The sequence below is a fragment of the Somniosus microcephalus genome, chromosome 15 (assembly GCF_052327205.1).
Source record: "Somniosus microcephalus isolate GS21.2 chromosome 15, FLI_Smic_1.0, whole genome shotgun sequence".
Classification (NCBI taxonomy): Eukaryota; Metazoa; Chordata; class Chondrichthyes; order Squaliformes; family Somniosidae; genus Somniosus; species Somniosus microcephalus.
This window is the reverse complement of record NC_141001.1, coordinates 45,765,230-45,787,468: the sequence shown is the minus strand read 5'-3', so window position 1 is coordinate 45,787,468 and position 22,239 is coordinate 45,765,230. Positions and strand designations below refer to the sequence as shown.

At 43.6% G+C, this 22,239-nt stretch overlaps 1 protein-coding gene across 2 annotated transcripts in view; it reads right to left on the bottom strand.

Moving 5' to 3' along the window:
* LOC147106692 (cleavage and polyadenylation specificity factor subunit 7-like) overlaps positions 1-22,239 on the bottom strand; it is a 62,114-nt gene that overhangs the window by 7,204 nt on the left and 32,671 nt on the right. The window contains exons 5-8 of one of the 2 annotated variants that reach the window (XM_086007735.1): positions 18,031-18,123; positions 8,412-8,946; positions 5,820-5,935; positions 3,139-3,292 (exon numbers count right to left, since the gene is read on the bottom strand). In XM_086007735.1, coding sequence (XP_085863861.1) covers positions 3,139-3,292; positions 5,820-5,935; positions 8,412-8,946; positions 18,031-18,123 — 898 coding nt within the window. The remainder of the gene's footprint in view (positions 1-3,138; positions 3,293-5,819; positions 5,936-8,411; positions 8,947-18,030; positions 18,124-22,239) is intronic. The other variant, XM_086007736.1, reaches the window with a different exon arrangement.

Genomic DNA, 22,239 nt, shown 5'->3' with positions numbered 1-22,239 from the left:
CTGCAGACTGCCAACCTTTTGGCCTTTGCTGCTACAGGGACCTGGAGGCAGAATGGCCAGTGAAAGACCTAGGTCTGCTCTAAGATTTGACGACGTTGCCCTGCAGGCTTTAGTGGAGGGAGCAAGAGCTGATAAGGAGGTGCTCTTCCCTTCATCAGGGAGGAAGAAGCCTCCCCAGCAGACCAAGGCTGTGTGGCTGCAAGTGGCAGAGGAGGTCAACTCATTATCGGTAACCCGCAGAACCTGGATACAGTGCAGGAAGAGATTTCATGACCTTCAGCGCACTGGAAAAGTGAGTATGAATTTCCCATCACCCTCAATCTGATGCCCATTGCCTTTCCTCACCAGCACTCGGCTTTAGCAATCTCTTCCTCCACATCCCACTTGACACTGACATCCATGCACCCATACCCATTCCCTCTCTCTCTATGCTCACATTCACCTAACTATTCGACTATGCAGCCCTCACACTCCCCATCACTCTGATGCTATGAAAACAACTGACAACACACAGGGAGGGCCCTTGGTATTGCCACCTCACTCCATCTTTGTCTCCTTCTAAGCATCTATGCTATGGATTCTCTACACTCATTCCTTCATTCTCACTCAAACTCCACTTGTCTCCCTCATTGCAGGAAAAGAGAGCTCACAATAAAAGGGAAAGAGTGAGGACAGGAGGAGGGCCACCCTCAGTAGCCCACCTCACCCCCTGGGAGGAGGCGGTCCTGGAGATCGTAGGACTGGAGGACGATGCGCAAGTGGGGGACGGACAGACGGGTGCATCACAGCAAGCTGGTGACAGAATAGTTTTCCACCTCTCTCAATTGACATTGCATGAGTCGCTGATAATGATTCTGAAGCCCTAACAGATGGACTTATGATCATCTGCAATATGCAATGTGCATGTAACCTTGACCTCACATCTCTGACTCTTTCCTTTACTCCCCCACAGGACAATCGCAAGCACCCGTCCCCACTAGCCAGGAGGAAAAGCCTGAGCCTCCAAACTCCTCAGAGGAAGCTGCAACCTCTGAGGGCGCAGCGTCAGCAGAATTCAGCGCACCCAGCACCAGCGCAGACACTCACACCTCGGTGGGACCTTTGGGACATAGAGTAGTGTTGTCACCTGGTGTATCACAGCTCACAAGTGAGCATGAGCAGATTGTGGAGACAGAGACAGCAGTGGAAAGTCCTAGTCGGAGGGCGCAGGACTCTGCCAGCTCGGCTCAGCTGCATGTCGACCCTCTGCCTCTGGGTCCATCCATAAGATCAGCGGTGCTGGAACTCCAGGAACAGATGCAGGAGTCTCTGGCAGGTTTTGTCTCCAGGGTCGCTGGGAGTGTGGAGCGAATGGAGGAGTCCATAGCGAACATGAGCAGAGCCTTTGTGGAGTCATTGGCGCATGAACGCATCACCATGGAAAGGACGGCAACCTCCGTGGAGGTGATAAGTCGCCAGAGTGCAGAAAACATGGCGAGTGTTCAGAATAGAATGACATCTCTGGAGGAGCGATGGGCATCTATGGAACAGAGATACCAGACCTTCATGGAAGTCCTTCCGAGTAAGACTGCCAGTGCAGATACAGGCCCCTGTGGCCCCCCTGATGTGCAGCAAGGTGCTCTCAAGCCACTTGCAAGCGCTGAGGGGGACCTGACCCATGAGAGGGAAGTTGGTGGCAGACATCAAGGAAGTGGGGGCTCCTCTCCAAGCGCTCACATTTCCATGCCACTAGAGCCCTCGGTCAGAGCCCCACCAGAGTCCACACCCAACTGAGATCGGCTCTCTACCCCTGCACAGCCACAGGGGCAGCAGGCTGGTGACGAGCCCTCACAGGTTCGCCACCCCAGAGACGCCCGCCAAAGGTGTCAAGACAGGAGCAGCAGGAAAGTGAGCAAGGGGCCTCCACATCTGCTGAAGCCACAGGGGAAGCACCACGTAGGAGCACGCGTAAGAAAAAGATACTGCACAAATAGTCACAAGGGTAGTCACTTGGGTGAAATTTGATGTTTTGTGTGGAAAAGCCATCAGATGAATAATGTAAATAGAAAATCTGATGGCTAGGCAGTTGTGGCGTGTGTCATTTCGCGAATAGGACTTTCACATTGAGGGCTTAGGATTACTTGCAATTGTCAGTATGGTGGTCAAATTGCTAGGAATCCGCTGGTCCTTGGCCATTGTCGATGCTCAGGTAAGAAGCTGCGAGGCAAAAGTGCTTGATTGGCTAGGCTAAGCAAATCTGGCCAAGATGAGTGCATTCCTTGCATCCCGGGCAGCAATGTGGTCGCGCTCTAGCGCCTTCTGACCTATGCAGCTTCAGGTAGGTGAGCAGCAGCTTGGCGATCCTGCTGTTGGTGCTGTTGTTGTTCATGGTTCTGCTGCTGCCACGGCTGGTCTTCATCCGAATCTGATGTCCAGGAGGAAAGGAAATAAATGGCTCCCATGCTTCTGGTATATGCCTCAGTTGAAGAAGCGCTCAGTGAATGTTGCGAGAGGGGTTTCCCAGGAGGTCACACTGGAGATGGGTATCAGGCTCCAAACTTCCACAGCTGTGGTTATGCCTTCTAAAAGTTCCCCCAGACCTGAGACTACAAAGTCCTGCCACCTGCAAATGATGGCTGATCAAATCTCCTCTTTAATGGTTGACCAGCAGCTGATAGTCAGCAATCCAATTGTGCTCCCGCCAGGTTTCACCATCGTGTTTCAGAACAGGCGTGTTTCATGTGGGAAAAGGGTTAAAATCACAAAGGCCTTTCAAAATGGCATTATAGAGGCAATTTAGTGCTTGTTAAGGGCCTTAACGGCCTATCCCACCTCTTAGAAGTGGGACGGAGACGAAACCATTAGACACGAATTAATGAAAATTGCGTGGAGGCGGGGTTGGGCCCGCCCGCCAGTTTTTGCAATTTTAACCCCCCACACGCCTCCAATCGCGCCTCCACGGCCCAATGAAAACCTAGCCCAATAACTCTGCCAATACAAGCTTGTGACATACTAGATTGTTAAGTGTTTTGCTCGACAAGGATAGCAGCAATCTTCCTGCCCATATGGGTGCCATTATACAAGAATAATCTGCACACTTCCACAAGCGATAGCAGTTTCAACCTAAGACAACTGAGGTGATTCTTTTTATCTGCTTACCTGGATCCTGACCCATATGACTTGGACTCAATTCCGTGGAGGCAATCCTGCAGGGAGCTGACTAGAACCTTGCAGCGGTCATCTGCAGCAACTTTCGACTGTCTAATCAGGGCGATGGCCGTAAGCAACGTCTCGATCGCATTCCCATAGTCCCCTGTATAACACAAAGGTTGAAAAACTGAGCCCACTTCAGAACTTTACACAAATGCACAAATTGGTGCATCTAAAGCATTAACCTGGAGGGATCCAAATTGCAGTCTGTGGGCCAGATGTGGCCCCTAAGCCCTGGCAGTACAAACTATTTCCTGATTTGTTCTATTTAAATGTTTTGGTTCTGGAAGTTTGAAAGGGCTATTCTTAGCATTGTTGCCTCATTTGTGGTTAAATCGTAAACCAGAACACCAAGGTCTGGAAGTAACTTGAGATATATGTAAATTAATTAGAACACAGACCATCCTCATTCAATGCTTCTCCTCTACTGTCCAGCACGGTGGGACTGCCTTCATTTGGTTCCACTCTTCCCTATCTAATCACAGTCACAGCATCTCTAGCAATGATTTCTTTTCCTGCCTGTGCACCGTCACCCCTGGAGTCCCCTAATGACCCATCCTTGGTCCTTCCTCTTCCTCATCTACATGCTGCCCTTTGGCAAAATTATCTATAGACACGGGGTCAGCTTCCACGTATATGCTGTTGATTCTCAGCTCTACCCCTCACCACCTCTCTCAACCCTTCCTCTGTGCTGTCAGGCTGCTTGTCCAACATCCAGTCTTGGACAAGCTGTATTTTTGTTCAACTAAACACTGGGAAGACTGAAGCCATCGTTTCCAGCCCCCTGCTACAAACTCTGTAACCTCACTACCAATTGCATCCCTCCCCTTAGCCACCGTCTCAGACAGAACCAAACTGTTCACAACCTTGCCAGCCTGTTCAAAGCAGAGCTCAAATTTTGACCCCATATCCTCTCCATCACAAGGACCACCTGCTTCCACCTCTTAACTCAAGCCATCTTCTGCTGCAACCCTCATTCATGCCTTTGTCGCATTCAGATTCAACTACAGGAAACTTTTGATTTACCGGCACCTAAATAACCGGAAATCTCGGTTAACCGGCAAAATTCAGGAGTAGGTTCAGGTAACTTTTATTACTTTTTTTACTCCATTTGTTGCTGTGCAAGGGTGTGGCTGCAGCTGTTGCTAAGCTACAGAGACGCTAGCAACTTGTGCCCATTGTTCTGAAGCAACAGGGTTTGTTGCTTTATACGGAGCTCTCAGCTCCGTATCTTTTACTATAGCGTTCGGTTATCCGGAATTTTTGATGAACCGGCAACACGTTGGTCCCGTCCGTGCCGGATAAAAAAAAGTTTCCTGTACTCCAATGCTCTCCTGCCTGGCCTCCCATATTCTACCTCCTATAATCCAAAACTCTACTGTCAATATCCTACCACCATCGTCCTGTCCTAACTGACCTACATTGGCTCCCGGTCCCCCAATACCTCCAATTCAAAACTCCCATCCTTGTTGTTAAATCCCTCCATGGCCTCACCCTCCCTATCTCTGTAACTTCCTTCAGCCCTACAACCACCGCCACCCCCACAAAGTTTCTGTTCCTCTGGCTCAGGCTCCTGTGCATCCCCCTTCGCTGCATCATTGGTGGCTGTGCCTTCAGCTGCCTGGACTCTCAAATACCCTCTAAACCATTCTGGCTCCTCTTCTTTAAGACCCTCCTATAAAACCCATCTCTTTGGTCAAGCTTATGGTCATCTCTCCTAATTTCTCCTTCTTTGGCTCTGTGTCTATTTTTAAGTTTCGCCACTGTGAAGTGCCTTGGGACGTTGTCTTATCATAAAGTCGCTATATAAATGTGCATTGTTGTTTTTGTATATGTGTCCTCAAAGCTCCATGGTACACACCTATGCAGTCCATAAAGACAAAGGCTTGGACATCTCTATGTTAACCTACCCATTTTCTTTCAGAAGCTGAAACGAGCTCTTGGTACTTGTTCCAAATGGGCTTATTCACAAACTGACAAGACATAACCACATACTCTGTCCTCATTTGCACTGCACATGGAGCTTGCCTGCAGACTTTGTACATATAGGACCTCAGTAAGCGTGGGTATGGTGCTGACATGTACTAGGTAGCTTTCATCAATATTATTCCTCCAAACTTTCCTTTCTTGTTCTTCCTAAGCTCCAGATACCCTATCCTACACACACTACCTCCTCTTTACATCCACACTGTGTTAAAATCAAGGCTCATCACAATGTCTCAGAATCACAGAAATCACAGAAACCCCACAGTGCAGATAGAGGCCATTTCGGCCCATCGAGCCTGCACCGACACATATCCCACCCGATCCCTGTAATCCCTACACCAACACCAACACATATCCCACCCTATCCCCGTAACCCCACGTATTTAAACCCCTAACACTAAGGGTCAATTTATCATAGCCAATCAACCTAACCCGCCTCCTACTGGAGTTCTGCAAAGTGCCCAAGGAACCATATCTCTGCATGGATCACCACCTGAGGCGGGCAGGGTGAGAGCGGAGGGAGAGGGAGTTTTACTGATACCTCTACTCTGAACTCCTCGTAGATGAGTACAATTTTGTAGCTAACAAGTTATTCAGTGCACAGGAATTGGGTGGAAAGGCCTGCATCCTGCTGAATCACTAACCTGTGCTGGCTCCAGCCACAGCTTTGGAGATGGCACTGCTAGAGATCGCTCGGTTCTTGTTCATCATCTCTTCAAACTCTGCCTCGTTCAGAGGAGGACTACTGGGGTCAGGATCTCTGCAAGGACATGGATTCTCATAAATCAAAATAAAACAGTCAGCAATCGCTTCAGACATCATGCTGCACAAACGTGATGTCTGCAAAGATAACTAGTGATAACTCAGAATGTTTCACTAATAATAGGGGCAGAAAATGCATACTAGGTCGTCAATGGCCTAGTTCTTCAGTGTATTTAAAAAAATCACTTGGCAGACTTGGTGCTCCATGTGCCTCTGGGTCTCCATTCATAGCTTGTCTGGCTGGCTGTAGGATGTTAACCCAGCTGAGATCAGAGCTGATCCCTCTCTTTTCTTGCTGTCCAGCAAAAGAAAGCGAAGAAATTCTATTTGGAGGGAATGTTAGCCCAGCCTCCAACACAGCAGCTGAAAGCATCAAATATTTGATAGAATTATTGGTCCTGTTGTTTTATTCTCCACTCCTTGCAGAACATTTGGACTCCACAGTGGTATGACTAAAATCAGGAGCTTACTGTGTGGAAGAATTGCAGGCTCAGGCCCGAGTCTCATCACGCCAGACTGCAGCATGGAGCTTGTTGGACCAAATCACCTGTTTCTGTGCTGCAACATTCCATAATGTGTTGTCCAGTGTGCCTGTCACACTTCAGACAGACTTTATTAACATATAAATCAACATAAAACAGTCATCAATCGCCTCAGACATGAAGTACCATAAATAACAACAGAACAATCTTAAAAAGTACACACACACAAAGAGAAAGAAAGCCCTTTATTTCCTGCAGCTTTTTCTGATCTTGAGATAACCTTATCCCTCCCCCAAACAACTGCCAATCTAGAGAAACTTGCAACAGCATCAATTGGCCTCTAATTAACCATGAGTTGCCTATTTAGACCAGTTTTAAGAGGGTAGGTTAGTATCTAAAAATGACAAATATTCACCAAATCCCAGATTACATGTGAGCAATGCCTCAGGAGATTGGCACATCCCTCCCACTCCGGGTATCACATGAACATTACAATGTCACACTTAACGAAAGTACAAAAAAAGAGAAATTCTTGCTGGTTTCAAATAAACTCTCCCAGAAACAACAGCAATAGTCTTTAATTGACTTCAAAATGTGTCCAACAGCGACTATGACCTCAGCATGTGCCTATTTACAGCAATAAGACCATGTGGCCTTAAAGGGACAAGCCAAATTACCCACGGATCTCCCTTAGTAACAGAGCATTACATTGCACATAACATGGTTTAATGTTCCTGTCTACATAAAACAGCGCATCCTCTGAATTACACGAGCAAAGCCATGGGAAATCTGCTCGATATTAGATAGATTATATTAAAAACATTAATGGCTTCATTCCTGTGGTTTTAAGTAATGAATTTATTAACTGATTATTGCTATAATTATTCAGCCCCATCACCCACAATTTTCTGCATTTCACTGTAAAACAGAATCTTATAGTTACAGGTGGGAATCTTATTTTCAGTGTCCTGTATAGATATTTCATACCATCAGAAATAAGAAATTGTATGTGTTGTACAAATGCTGGGAAACCAACTCCACTGTTCTCAACCTGCAAACCTGGAAATAAGATGCACAGCTTTGAAATCAGGGGCAGTTTATTTTATTACACTTTTGGCACCACAAATATTCAATCACCTAATATTGTCACTATTATTTATGTGCTTCTAATGAGTTTAATCCATTGTTACAGTTTCCACAAATACAAATACAAAGTAAGGATGTGTCAGTCTGCTATGTGCTAAATGTACTTTTCTGCAATATTTCTCTATGAGAAAGATTATCCCTTGAATATATTTTTACAGTGAAAATAAAGAACGAACAAACTCGCATTTATATGATGCCTTTCATGACCTCAGGATGTCCCAAAGCACTTCATATTCAAACAAAGTACTTTTTGAAGTGTAGTCACTGTTTCAGCAGAGGGAACACGGCAGCCAATTGCATACAGCAGTGGGACGAGTCTTAATGTCAACACAGTGGGATTTCCACATACAGTACTCACTGACATTATTTCAATGCATTCATTTTGGAGCAGAGTCTAAATATTCCCTGAAGATATTGCCCTTTTCACCCACTGTGTACAAATTGTAAACCGCAGCATGTAAAGAGGAAACTAAAGGCTGCATACGTAGTCAGAGAGTTAAGGCCGGTTGGTTATATGCAAACCTCATCAACCCTCAAAATTAGTCTTGCAACTTACTCCCCAGGAAAGCTCATATTGTGCCATGGCCGAGCCCAACCCTGTCCTCACCCAACATCAAAACGACCCAATAAGTGTCACTGTAAGTAAGTCAGAACACTCGCTGATCATCCCCCTCAATCCCAATTGTAGTGATGGAGTAAATCAGCATAGAAGAGAGCACAAACCTGGGTTTTTCTCAGTCTATACGGTTCAGCGTCTACCCATTTAACCACTGAGCTAGAAAAGTAGCTAAAAACATAAAATCATGCAGCTCAGCTGGACAGGCCTCAATAGTGCTCTATTCCTACCTTCCACGTTTGAATTCCTCTCTGTTGTACTGAAGTGGTGGCGGCCTGCCATAGGCATCCGATAGCGGTGGTGGGAGGCCTCTGTTATCAACTGGTGGAGGCAAGCCGGCATTTGGGGGTATAAAGAAGGCAGGGTTGATGTGAGGTGCAGGTGGAACAGCACCTGGAGGAGGCACTACTAAGTGGGGAGGGAGTCCTGGTGGCAACGGGGGTACAATAGATCCTGGAGGGCCAGGTCGGGCTAAGAATGCACCTGGTGGGGGCAAGGGTCCTGGCTGCATCTGAAGTGGTGGTCCGTATCCAGAGTTGAGAGGAAGTGGCATAGGAGGGGGCAGAAGGCCTGGGGGTGGAATCCCATGTGGAATTTCACCATATGGAGGCCGAACTGGCATCTGGAAGGAAGGTGGTAACTTATCCCTCCTGGGAGGTGCTGCTGCATTTTCAGCTGGCGATGGCCCTCTCCGTGGCAATGGGGAATCTCGGTGGTCTGGAGAATTCATTGAGTCATGTGACTGGCTTCTCTGAGGATTCTGTCCTGTGGAAACATTTACAAAACAATGTCAGCATTTAAATCATGAACAAGTACCAAGTTGGTAAATATGCTCCCAAAAGCGAGGCCATTCGCATGCTAGAAGAATATTCAACTTCAGGTGCAATGTCTGATGATCCAGCAGCAATGCTGATCTTCCACTTTCAAAACAGCACCGCCTGCTGGCCAAACTACTGCTTACCCTCATGGCTTGAGACTTGGTGCCAAACTGGAAGCAGCTGTACAGACTGGTAGGGTAGGGTAAGTCTCGTACTGTTAGCTCTTGGGATCTGGGTACAGATTCCCCAAACACTCGGGTTTTAATTTGCATCAGACTGAGGCTGGGTTGGTGCAAGCTCCAGTCACAGGGTGAAAGAATAGAAATTAAGCCTCTGTTTCCATCTTCCCAATAAAACACCTTGCTTGGGGGGGGGGGGGGGGGGGAATTCCTCATATGGAAGAATGGAAGAATGCCTGCTTTTCTCTGTAATTAATGACCCAATAACAAGATCACTTCAAAGCTACACATTCCTGCAATTTCAATTAATTTTGAAGGAAAACAGACATTATTTTGTTTTCTTTCGTAAAGATGAATTTCATCCGACAAGTGTGGTTGAAGGGTTGTGCTTGTTTCTGGAAGGCCTGATTCCAGAATCCACCTGGACCAGGATTGGAAAAATTCCCGTGATGAAAACAGAAAATGCCAGAATGTGCAGCTATCCTTGGTAATTGGAATGTCTTTATCTCCACTGCCTGAGTTTATCCACTGTTCTACCATATTTCAGCTCTCAACCCTCTTCAGAACTCAGAAGTGTTAAGCTGTCTTTTTCCTCAGATGCTGATGGATCTGCTGTGTATTAGCAGTGTTCTCGATTTTTATTTCAGCATTCAAAGTTAACTAAAAAAAAAATGCAGTCGTGAAAAGACCTCCCAAAAAAACTGAGGGAAAACAGGTTAACCAACTCAAACATCTCCCGCATGATTTGCTAACATTGCTCATTCCAGAAGAATCTGCTTTTTTTAGTCCAAAAATGTTCTCTGTTCTCCTTCCTCACTCCCCTAAAGGCACTGAATCCTTGCTGGAATACAGTTTCATGTGCCACTAATCTAGTACCTTGTCCAAGGGGCCATATACGAGCCAAAATAGTGAACATTTTACATTATTCAACTTAAGAGCGCATCACAACCGAGTCGGATCCTGTCCTCTTCCTCTGATGTCCACATCTGCGCACATCCAACAGGGGTTGTGGGGACTCGGAGTCTTATTTTTTCCCCCAGAAGCACCGAGGCCAATTGTGGCACCCTTACCCTAGCTGGGATCAGCTTGGCCAAAACAGATTAAACTTTTCTTGGTCTTTATGCCTCAACGACTCACTAGATAAATACGCTGAGCACCTAGAGGAGGCGGAAGACACAAGTATCGGACTGCAGGCTGTCATTTTTTCCTTGGTAATTAGAATTTCTTTATTTCCACTGCCTGAATTTACCCATTGTTCTACCAGTTAGACCCCAAGGAACCTGTTTCCATTTGTTTTCTTAACCAATCAGGAAGGCCACTGGTTTTCATGCAAAATTAACAGAATTGCAGAACGCATTCCACAGAACGCTGGCAAAAACCCCATGCAATAAAAAACATTTTACTTGTTCAGTTATCATAAACCAGTGACTCTGAGGATCAATAATTCACAGGACAACATTAGTAAGAACTATCCACTGCATTGTTGCTTTAACATTGAAATGTAATCATATACTGTCCAAAACAGAAAGTGCTTCATGTGATTATGTTTGAAGTACAATATGTAGCAAGAACGGAGAGAATCTATAATTAGGACAAAGTGACCAAGCACAGAGAAATATGAGCTGTTTAGAGAGGGCCAACATGGATTTGTAATGGGTAGGTCATTACTAACAAACCTGGTTGAATTTTGAGGAAGTAACTAAAGTAGTAGACAGGGGAATGTCTATGACTGTAGTTTATATGGACTTTCAGAAGGCATTCCATAAAGTTCCACATAAGAGACTTAACTAAAATTATAGCTCATGGAATTGAAGACGAATTATTGACCTGGTTAAGAGATTGGTTAGGCAGGAGAAGACAGAGAGTAGGGATAATGGGTATGTACTTGAATTGGAAGGAAGTGACTAGTGGTGTCCCACAAGGATCTGGGGCCTCAACTATTCACTATATTTATTAATGACTTAGATAACACAATAGAGAGCCATATATCCAAGTTTTCCAATGACACAAAGATAAGTGGCATAGTAAGCAGTGTAGATGAGAGCATAAAATTATAAAGAGCCATTGTTAGGCTAACTGAGTGGGCAAATCTGTGGCAGATGGATTTCAATGCAGGTAAGTGTGAGGTCATCCGTTTTGGACAAAAAATGGATAGATCTGAGTAATTTTTAAATGGTGAAAAGCTAAGAATAGTGGAGGTCCAAAGAGATTTAGGAGTCCATGTACACAAATCACTAAAATGTAGTGGTCAGGTACAAAGAATAATCAAAAAGGCTAATGGAATGTTAGCCTTTATATCTATTGGGCTAGAATATAAGAGGGGAGGAAGTTTTGCTACAGCTATACAAAGCCCTGGTTAGACCACATCTGGAGTACTGTGTACAGTTCTGGGCACCACACCTTAGAAAGGATATATTGGCCTGTAGCACTGATTCACCAGAACGTTACCAGGGCTCCAAGGGTTAGATTATGAGGAGAGATTACATAAACTAGGCTTGTATTCTCTGGAATATACAGGAAACTTCGGTTTATCCGGAGGTTAACTGTCCAGAATGCTCGAGCCACCGGCAAAAATCAGGAGCCATTTTGTTAGGTTTTTTTTCTTTTCGTTGCTTTTTTTTCCACCAGTCAGGCTCTGCAAGGTCTCGCTGAAGCTGTTGCTAAGTTACAGAGATGCTTGCAAGGTACGGCCGACTGTTTAGAAGCTGTTGCTAACGGGTTTGTTGCCAGATACGGAGCTCAAAATCTCTGTATGTTTCAACATTAGCGCTGGGTTGTCCGGCAGTTTTGATGGGACGGCAACAGCTCGGTCCCGTCGGTGCCGGATAGCACAAAGTTTCCTGTAGAAGGTTAAGGGGTGGTTTGATTCAGGTTTTTAGGATTTTGAAAGGAATTGATGGGGTCAATAGAGAGAAACATTTTATGCTGGCGGGGATGTCTAGGACGAGGGGACATAACCTTAAAATCAGAGCCAGGCCATTCAGGAAAGAAGTTAAGATACACTTCTTTACACAAAGGGTTGTAGAAGTGTGGAACTATCTCCTGCAATAAACAGTAGATGCTAGCTCAATTAATAATTTTAAAACTGAGATCAATTGATTTTTGCCAGCCAATGGTATTAAGGGATTATGGAGCTAAGGCAGGTAGATGAAGTTAGGATACAGATCAGCCATGATCTCACTGAATAGCTGAACAGGCTTGAGAGGCTGAATGGCCTACTCCTGTTCCTATGTTCCTAAGAGTACTTTCAATATAAAATTATTCTTGAAAGGTAACCTAAATATCTCCTGCCTGGACAATCCTTACTTTGATATTTATTAGCTCATAGTGCAAGACACCACCAATGTTGAAAAGAGGAGAACGTGAGCTAAATCAGTGAGTAAGTGATGCCAAGCTTGGGTTTTAAAACTACAGATACTGTATGATGAAGTAAAGACTGAGGGAAGTAAGGAGTTCCAGTTTTGAGGTCCTGGGCAAGTGAGTTAGGATAGGCTATTGTGCAATGACTCTTGATTTCAACATAGTGAAAATGCAGTCTTTGCTCACTTCATAACACTCGCACCTACAGTACTCAGTAGCATCAATTCAATGCATTTATTTTCAAACAGACTCCAAATATAACTCACTCAAGATTTTACACTTCTCCCACTGTGCACAATAAGGGAACCAAAAACAGCAGCATAGACAATGGATTGGGGTAAGCGGCACAAAGTACTTGCGCGCCATCTCCACTGCTGATGTCACCTGAAGCCACTGAGCCTTGTAAATCCCTCCCATCCAAAGCTGCTATATTCTGCAAGGCTGGAAGGTTGTTTCCTTTGTGGAAAGTCACAGTCTGAATGGAGTGTGGTGAGGAGGGGGGTGGAGTTAAACCCCAATTTCTCTCCACTCTAACACAGCTGTAACTGCTCGTCATTCTTTGACAGACCAGGTAGGACTGTTTCAGGAACTTTTAAACTGATCAACAAGACTTAATGGGGGGAGAACGAACAGTCAGTGACCCTTTCTCCTTTTTCCCCAACCTCCAAGGCGGTAGAAAGGTCCACCCTCATAACACACATTAAACAGCCTGACCAAGCATTACCAACATTTTATCTCAGATGAAGCACTAGAGAGCCACTCTGCTGACTTCCAAGAGAGAAAATCCTGGAGATCAGCATTCAGGACCAGCCGAGATAGAAGGCACCAAAGTTAAAGAAAGTTAATATTGGTCAAGCATGCAGCAGTATTCAGCTAGAGCTATGCTGCAAGGGAAGAAGTGAAATTTAAAAATAAAAGTACCTCATTACTGTTGACCTCCCAGTGAGAGTTGAGATGTTGTAACAGTCAATCTCAGCTTCTTAGCCAACTGCCACTGCTCGATGAAAAGCATCACCTCCACATGTACTTTTTAGTGGAGGAGAGGCCCTGGCTGACCAATGGCCAAAATTTACATGAACAACCAACCTTAGAATGGCTGCTCCAATGTTGGGGGAAACTACCATTGTAAGAGCTTAAAAACAGTTTAAGCTTTTAAGTATAGTTTTCATTTGAAAAATGAATGCAAAGGTATAATTTTTGAATGAGTACTTGAGGTTAAAATTCTAGGGCCTTAACTGGAGTTAGAGACCATGGCACAAAGGCCTGAATTTTACACAATACAACAACATGCATTTATTTCGTACCTTTAATAGAACTAAAAGTCCCACAGCACTTCACAGGAGCGTTATCAGATAAAATTTGACACCGAGCCACGTAAAGAGATATTAGGACCAATGTTACCTTTAAGCTGCGTGGCCATGCAGCCAGTGAGGCGGCTTCACAATGCAAAAATCCGCGCAGGTGCGGAAGTTTGAATGGGCCACGCAGTCCATTAAAGGGACCGCGCAGCCCCCAAAAAAAAGAGGAAACATTGATTAGGACAGGTGACCAAAAAGCTTGGTTTAAGGAGAGCTAGTATATGATGTACAAATGCTGGAGAAATTGGATCAATCAGAAGAGATTTGATTGACTTGTAAGATGTTTCTATGTGCTCTTTGCCATTGATACAGTGCGCTGCTAGGGTTGAAATGTCTACTAGCCACAGAGCAGTAATGAACAGAGAATTTCTTTCAGTTATTGAACAGGAAAAGGCAGTGTGACAATGTCCACTGGTTTCCACAAACGTCTATTATAATAGCCACTAAAAATCATGGTAAGTCATAATTCAATTTATAATGACACTGATAAATATGAGAGATTAGAAAACTCCCACAACAGAGGATAAGAGACATGTGAAACAGACTCCCAGAGAAGGTAGTTAATTCAGGGTCAATTAGCATGTCTAAAAGAGAGCTGAATCATTGTCTGTTGAGAAGCAGGGTTGAAGATGTAGAAGAAAGTTAGTGTTCCTCAAAGTAGGAAATCAATAGGTGGTGGTGGTAGAATTATATAAAGACTCTGAATGGGCCAAGCTTGATGGGTTGAATGTTCTTTTCTCACTCCAGATTTTATATTCTTATGACCATAAACTACAAAAATAAGTCAAATACAACAAAAACAGTAAAGTTTTAAAGGATCAAAAAATAAACATGAAAATATATAATTACACTTCATAATAAAGCAATATTAAAACAAAGCTGAATCACTACTTGTTTCCTACCGCTGAATCCTTAATAATGGTGAATGTCACATAATAGATTCATGTACACAACTAGGACAAGCCACAGGATAAGCACAGAACAAGACTCCTGGCTGTAAGCTGCAGTGTTGAGACTCTGACAAAGTGTTTCTTAATTTAACTCCATCTTCCAGATCCCTCTAGGTCACAAGCCTTCATATCCTAGCTAAGGATGTGTGGGCAGCCTAGTACCGCTGATATTGGGAGTGACCCAGTATTAGGTAATACACTCCTGTGGGAATGGGCACCCTCCATTTCATTACATGGTCAAGATTGGCAACAGACCTGTGTGGTGAATTTGTGGGAGTGAACTTGCTTGCTAACACTTTGGGGTAAGCTGCATCACCTTAAGAGTAGTTTTTATTGGACATCTGCATCATGTGCTTGGCCTGGAGACTGCTTCTCCCATTAGTCACTTTAAGGCACAACCATGTACAGTGCAATTTGTACACAAAATATTAATGGGAAGTGGCAGTGTTATAAAATATATAGGATGCTGGAAGGTGAAGTGGGATCATTCATTGATGGACTTTTCCTGTTCTTAAATTGTCCTACAAAAATTCAGACCATATCAACCAGCACAAGGCAGGAGGCAGGAAAGAGGGAGAGCGAGTTATGTATTCTCTCATGTTCCAGTGTTTATTTCCCCCATATCTGATTACATCCAAGCTAGCACTTTTATTTAGACTACATAATGCATTAATTTTCAACATTTTACCGTTAATAATGCTGGGGATGATTGTAGACGGAGGCCACGTGACATTGAAGTTATAGTAACTGCAAATCCACTGATACTGAGCAGGAGATAGGGAGGTGACTGAAAACTCAGTTAAAGGGATAGGATTTTTTGTTAAAAAGAGATGTTCAAAGGTGGGTAGAGAAGTAGCAAGAGGGAATAAGTGGAGAGGGATTTAGGAAAATTCCACAGCAAAATGGTTTTGCCACCAATAGTGAAGCATAAAGGGGATGGAGGGATGAGGCATGGGTTCAAGGTCCCTCATTCACAGTCTCAATCCTACTGCTGTGGCGGGAGGGAACATTGAGCAGAGGCCAGGGGCTGCCTCACAATCAAAGGAAGAAACATTAGAGGCAGGTGTATTATCAGCCTGCTCTTGGCACATCCTTGTGACTAATTCAGAACAGCACCTGCCCAAGATGGACTCAAAAGAATGTGACCCAGGGACATGAGATTATAGAACGAAAGTGGGTGGAAGGGGTGGCAAAGAAAAGAAAAATCTTCATTTACATCAACCTTTGATTTAAACACTGATGGACAGCATCTCCCACCTCCCACCTAGTAATAATCTGTGTCAACCTTACTCATCCAATCTATAGTTCAGTGATGAAGTAAAAAAATGATGAGGGAAAAATATTATAGGCAATGTGCAATTATCTACAATGTGCGAACACAATGGCCTGGAATTTGCAGTCAGCAGCGAAGATCGCCGCTGACCTCGAAGAAAGCTGCCCATTAAGATCTCGCGATCTCTGTGGCGAAATCTTTAGCTTTCTCGACCTTAATTTGATTGTATCATTGTCAAAAGGGGATCTCCAGCGTACAGCAGCAGTGATGTCATCAAGCTATCCAAGCAGCCAAATCACATTGAAAAATTCTCAGACAGCAAACAAGGAAATAAAAAGCAGCCTTTATCATTCACCTTTAAACATTTTTAGAGAGTGAAATAAAGATTGGGACATACATATGGGATTAAGGTAGAAGCTGAAATATCATAAACAAACTTTTTAAAAATATATTTATTATTTTTAAATCTAGTCATTTTTATCATAATGGAGAAATTTGGCATTCCACAAATATAAGATTAGTTTTGCAGGGCCAGAGCAATTATTCAGCAGTCAATATGCTGTTAAAACTCAAGTTACACATCTTTCAACAAGGCTTAACTTTTTATGGGGTGTTTAACAGCGATATTAGAATGAAAAAGGGGAAGTTTTCATCAGTTTAAGCTATTTCACCGATTGCTGGCTATGGGGAGTTCCACAGTGCAGCCTGTGGCGGAGCAGGGAATGACTGACCGCAACTTCAGGATTTCCGTGTTTATCTGCGCATGCGCTGAGTCCTGAGGTTACGGTCAATTTCAGAGGGGTAATGACAATGAACGCTGACAGTTTTTCCGTCATTACCCCCGCAAAATCCGGGCCATTACTATTTTGTCAACTATCTTGTCCTTCTGTTCAGTTTTTAAACCCCCTGCTCCCACCCCCCACACACAAACAAAAAAAAGTTTAATTATGGAGGGGGTCAAGGCTTTTTGCGTAAAACCGTTGGAACACTCTTAATGAAATACTGTTTAGCACAAAACAATAATCACTTAGGGGATTCACTGTTATTAGTAAGCGTGATGAACTGGAAAACCTCAGTCTTAGTAAACTATCTGCTCGACTTGAAAGTAATTTATTTTTGTGGTGAGCCTAGCTTGAAACTGACACCACATTTTGTTCCCGAGTTCGACCATTTCCTGCAGCTGAAATAAATTCTATCAGTGCGGAAATTGATAATGGGAGGAACCAGTTTCCATGATTGTGGGCATACATTCTATTAAGGACTTGGATTTATACTTAAAGCAGGTAGCACTTCCATTGTAACGGGACTGTCACCCCAATTAACGGTACTGGGCAATGGAACTTTACTGTAAACTCAAGTCCTGCTATAAGCTAAACCAAGGAAAACCAACTGGACTTATGAAACATTTTTGAAAAACCCATGTGTTTTTAAACCATTCTGTAATCAATGTTACACCTTCCCCCTAACAATCATTTTGTTACAAAAAAAATTAAGTTAGGAGAAACAAAAGATTAATCAGCTGTTTACTTTTTACCCACTTTGTCCTACAACAAAGGCATAAATCGCATTTGTTTTTGTAGGGCTCCCTCAGTGGCAAAATGGATGAAGACTCTACCCAATATTGTAAAAAGCCATATAGACCAAAAAGTCCCCTGTTTGATTCCTGGTCTGCATTGAGTTAGTAAAGCTTAGCCAGGGCAGCAGTAGAGTTGTTACAATTAATACCAGTGCCATTTGATTTAGAAGGGGTAGCGGGGAAAATCAGCCAGGACTCCAGCTACTGACTGCTATCCAGTGACTATATTTGGAAAGTGAGTGGGTGTGTGTTCACATCTGCATGAACATCGAGTGAAAACAGGTTCAGGCCCTGCTGTGAAGACTTACACAGTGGAAAAGCCTGCTGATACTCACCATAAAGAGTCATACAAGAAGAATGGCCACTTGGGCAAGGTACTGGAGGGCAGCCCCAATAAGAGTCGGCATTTTCATGAAGGGCGGGGAAAGCTGACAAAACAAAAGACTCTGTTGTGAGGGTAGGTTGTTACCTTCAAAAAAAATTTAAAAATCAATGTTGTCAATTAAAATTTTCCATTTAATAACACTGGTCTTATACTGGAGATATTTCTGATTTGAATATTGAAAGGGCACAATCACCTTTAGTACATCATTTAAAGATACATGGAAATATGGATACATTTTCAAATTTAAGAAATGCGACTTGATTTGCAATGTCCAGTGATTCACAGATACAGAATCTGCTTTCAATATGTCTTTTTACATCATTTCAATTTAATTTTTCTATCTCTTTTTCAGAACATATGATCCACTTTTCCCTCGCTACAGTTATGCCCTCTTTTGGAATTAGTCGTCTTCGTCCATTTGTTTCCTTTGTCTCTTCTACTCCCATCTCTCTTTCTTTCCGTTCTCTTTTGTCTGCCTTCTTTGTGTAGGTTTGCAGTTCATAATGCAAGTCTGATTTTTACACATTCAAAAACCAAATGTTTAAATCAGAAGGTGGCTTGCCAGAATTTTGGTTCCGGATTTCATTTCCTTCTGCAGCTCTCCTTTCCTTTCACAAATCTTTCCAGTCTTCCTCAGCTTATGAGCAAAGGAACAATATGTAATCCCAGTCAGTATGGCTCAATACAATTTGGCAAATTTTACTTAAATGAAATCTCATGGTCAACTTTCACACACCTATGCACATCAATTTAAAAACAAGCCAAGCTTTTAACTCATCCAGCCACACTCCTGCAATATAAATGTAGGACATAAAAGTGTTGCCTGTGTGTCCGATTTTGACTGCCACTTTGTAAATGTATTTTCACACCTATTAACTATCTACTAGGCCCAGGTCTGACCAAGACTTTAATCCTCCTTCCACATTTGGCGAGAGTCTTCAGACACCTTTTCGTATTCCTGGGCAGGATACAGGAAAAAGCTTCGCACGTGACAGGCAATCCCTCGCTCATCTCTAGCCTCTAATCTGTCTCAAACTTCTTTATTTTATTGATATACAATTATTGTTGCTCTAAATTCTGCTCTCTTCTTCCTTGCATGCTACAAATACACCAATCTTAATGCTCTTTCTCCCCTCTGCATCCTTGGTGCTGAAATCAAAATTTAATTGCACTATATACTATCTTAACTCATTCTTTCCCAGGACCTCACAACTTACCACCAAACAGGATTTTAAAACTCAAGTTTGGCAACAATTCGCACTTGGATTGGATTGGACACTGGTAATGTATCCAGTAGGAATTGGAGTTGGGAAATCAATTACGGAAGGTGATCGAAGGCATGGTTGAAAAGGTAGGTTTTGCGGAAGCTACTGAAGATGGGTAGAGATGTAGCAAGATAAAGGGATTTATTGACAATTCCAGAGTAGAAAGGCATGATAGCTGAAGGCTCTGCCACAGATTAGGAAACAGAAAGGGGGCACGAGTGGTGGGAAACAACACACAATAGACCAGAGTTGGAAAAGAGGGAGTGAGTGGCATGGAGGGCTGAAGACAGTAGAAATAGATTGGAGCAAAGCTATGGAAAGATTTGAAGTCAAATGCTAGAGATGGGGTGCCAATGGAAATCACATGGACATGGGTGATAAGTGAACGAGACGATGCATTCACCCAATACATGATAGAATATGGGCAGCAGAGCCTGGATGAGTTGAAGTTAGTATAGAGTGAAACTCAGGAGACCAGCATTAGAGAAATCAAGCCTGGAAATGATGAAAGCATTGGATGAGGGTTTTGGCAATGGCGAGGAATGAGACAGGGAAAGAAGCTGAATGCTATGATGTGGGTGGGAATAGGCACTCTTGCGGAGTTTTGAAACTCAGCTCAGAGCCAAACAGGACACGGAGGTTGCCCATCATTAGATTCGACCTGAGCGAACACTGAGGAAGGTGAAGGAATTGGGGGCCTCATCACAATATTTCTGATGGCAGCTCTGGCTCATCCATGATTTGACGTCAGACAGCACAGCAACAATTGTGGAGACAATGGTGATAGTGGAGAGGTAAAGCTGGGTGTCGTCGGTGTACATAGGAAAATTGATTCTGTGCTTAAGGAGCATGTAGGTAAGAATAGGAGGGGTCTAGATGTTTGTCATCTAATCACTTTGATCTGATTTATCTCATCTCCAATTTTACTTTGGATATCTGCGCTATAGACCTTGGACCTTCAGCTAGGTCTTAATTTTTTTTAAATACTGTGGGCTAATTAAAAACAGCAGCAACCACGTTCCCCACAGTGGCTCAATGAGTTTATCCAGTGAATCGCCACACAGACCAGGAAGGTTCCAGGGTTGAGCCCAGGTCTTTGCTGAGATAGCTCATCTCAGTCAGGGAAGCAATAGGGTTGTTATACCTCTGGGTCAGTGAGAGGACAATTGGTCAAGGCTCCACTCTATGTCGCTATCTAGCAACTCTTGTTGGAAAGTGCATGCAAAGCTGTCAGTTTAGGACAGGATCAGGTTCAAGTGTGATGCCCTCACAATTGAATGGCTGGTAGACATGCTGGACTCATATACCAGCCAAGAGACCTTGATTCATACATCAAAAGACTGCCAGCACCTTTGGAATTGTACCCCAGCATGAGTCAGTGCCTTTAGGAGAGGAAAAAAATAGCAGCCATTTTGCATCCGTGACAACACAGCACAAAAAGGACATTTTGTGAGGTAAAATTCCACTATTTTACAGTTCTGTAATCACCAAATAGAAGTTTGCTGATGCAATAGGAAACAAAATTGGACAAAGCCTTGATTTAAATGCAGATTATTGTGTCTGAAAGCATAGGATGTGCAAATTTCAATAGAAGAGTTAAAATATACAGAATTCCAAGCCCAATGATTTCCACCAAACCTGGCTATTAGCTTGGTACCCAGGGGACAATAGGGATACCCATTTATCAAACTGACAAGTTCCTGCTCTCCACCAAGGTCAGATTCATATGTTACAGTTCACTTTCATTCAAAGGTGCTGAACTCCAATGAGCTTTTATTTCTTGTACCGTGATGTTGGTTACTGATGAGGATAAAGGATAGACCTGACTGGCAGAGAACCGCAATAACCTTCCCCCTCTCTCCATGGTTTATTCATTTTTGAAGCATTTTATGCTGAGATATCAGACTTGCTGGGAATCAAGAGGTTGCAAATAAAAATGGTTGAGGTAGGTCGCTCACTGGCTTGAGAAGGTAAACACACAATGTGGTGTGGTAGAGAAATGTTCCAGGTTCAGTTGATTTATCTCAGCCATGGAAGCAGCAGGGGCACTACAATATCTCTGCTTCTAATCACAATCCAGTGAGGCCTGCTGCAAATGTATATGTGGACATCAGCTGAGGACATAGTTAGGCTGAGCTGCGATGCTTCCCAGACACCCAATGCTTGGGGTCCACCAGAGGATCCCATCGGGTTCCTGAGGTCAACAAACTTCTGTTCATGTATAATCAATTTCTGTATTTACTAGCATATTGCATGTTATTTCTGTTGCTGTGTACTTATAAAACAAGTGTTCTGCAATGATAGAACTGCTTTCCTTTGGGTAGCTGTGTCTTTGGAAAGTTCGGACAGGGATCCCTGAAGATTTTTCAATATTTCTAGGAGATTCCCCACACAAAGATTTGAAAACCTGCGGTCTAGGCTCCCGCATGAAGAATGGTCACTTGAGCGAGATGCCAGAGGGCGGCCGATGTTCGTGGAACTGCATGTCATTATGAGTCAGTTCCTTCAGGGCAGTGGGAGTTCACAGCACTCAAAATTAACAAAAGTCCATTTTTAAGCAATAACCACCAGGATGGGTGAAAATGGTAGGATTTTAAACAAGAGCCCTTTTTAACCGAATGGATTCAGTGCTTTTGTAGCTCAGAACATTCTTGAGTCACAGACACTCTGTGTTCTTCCATTTACTGCAAGTTTGCAATTCCTCCCTCCTCCCCAACCCCCAATTTAACTGCTGTCACATATTGTTCAAAAACAAGTTATTGGAATGAGGTTGGGCTTGATCGGTTCAAGATTCAAATCAGACAGGTAATTGCACAGCTATATAGTCATATAGGCCAGAAGAGTCCCAGGATCCACCTCTGTCTGAGTTAGCTGATCTCAGCTGGGGCTGCAAT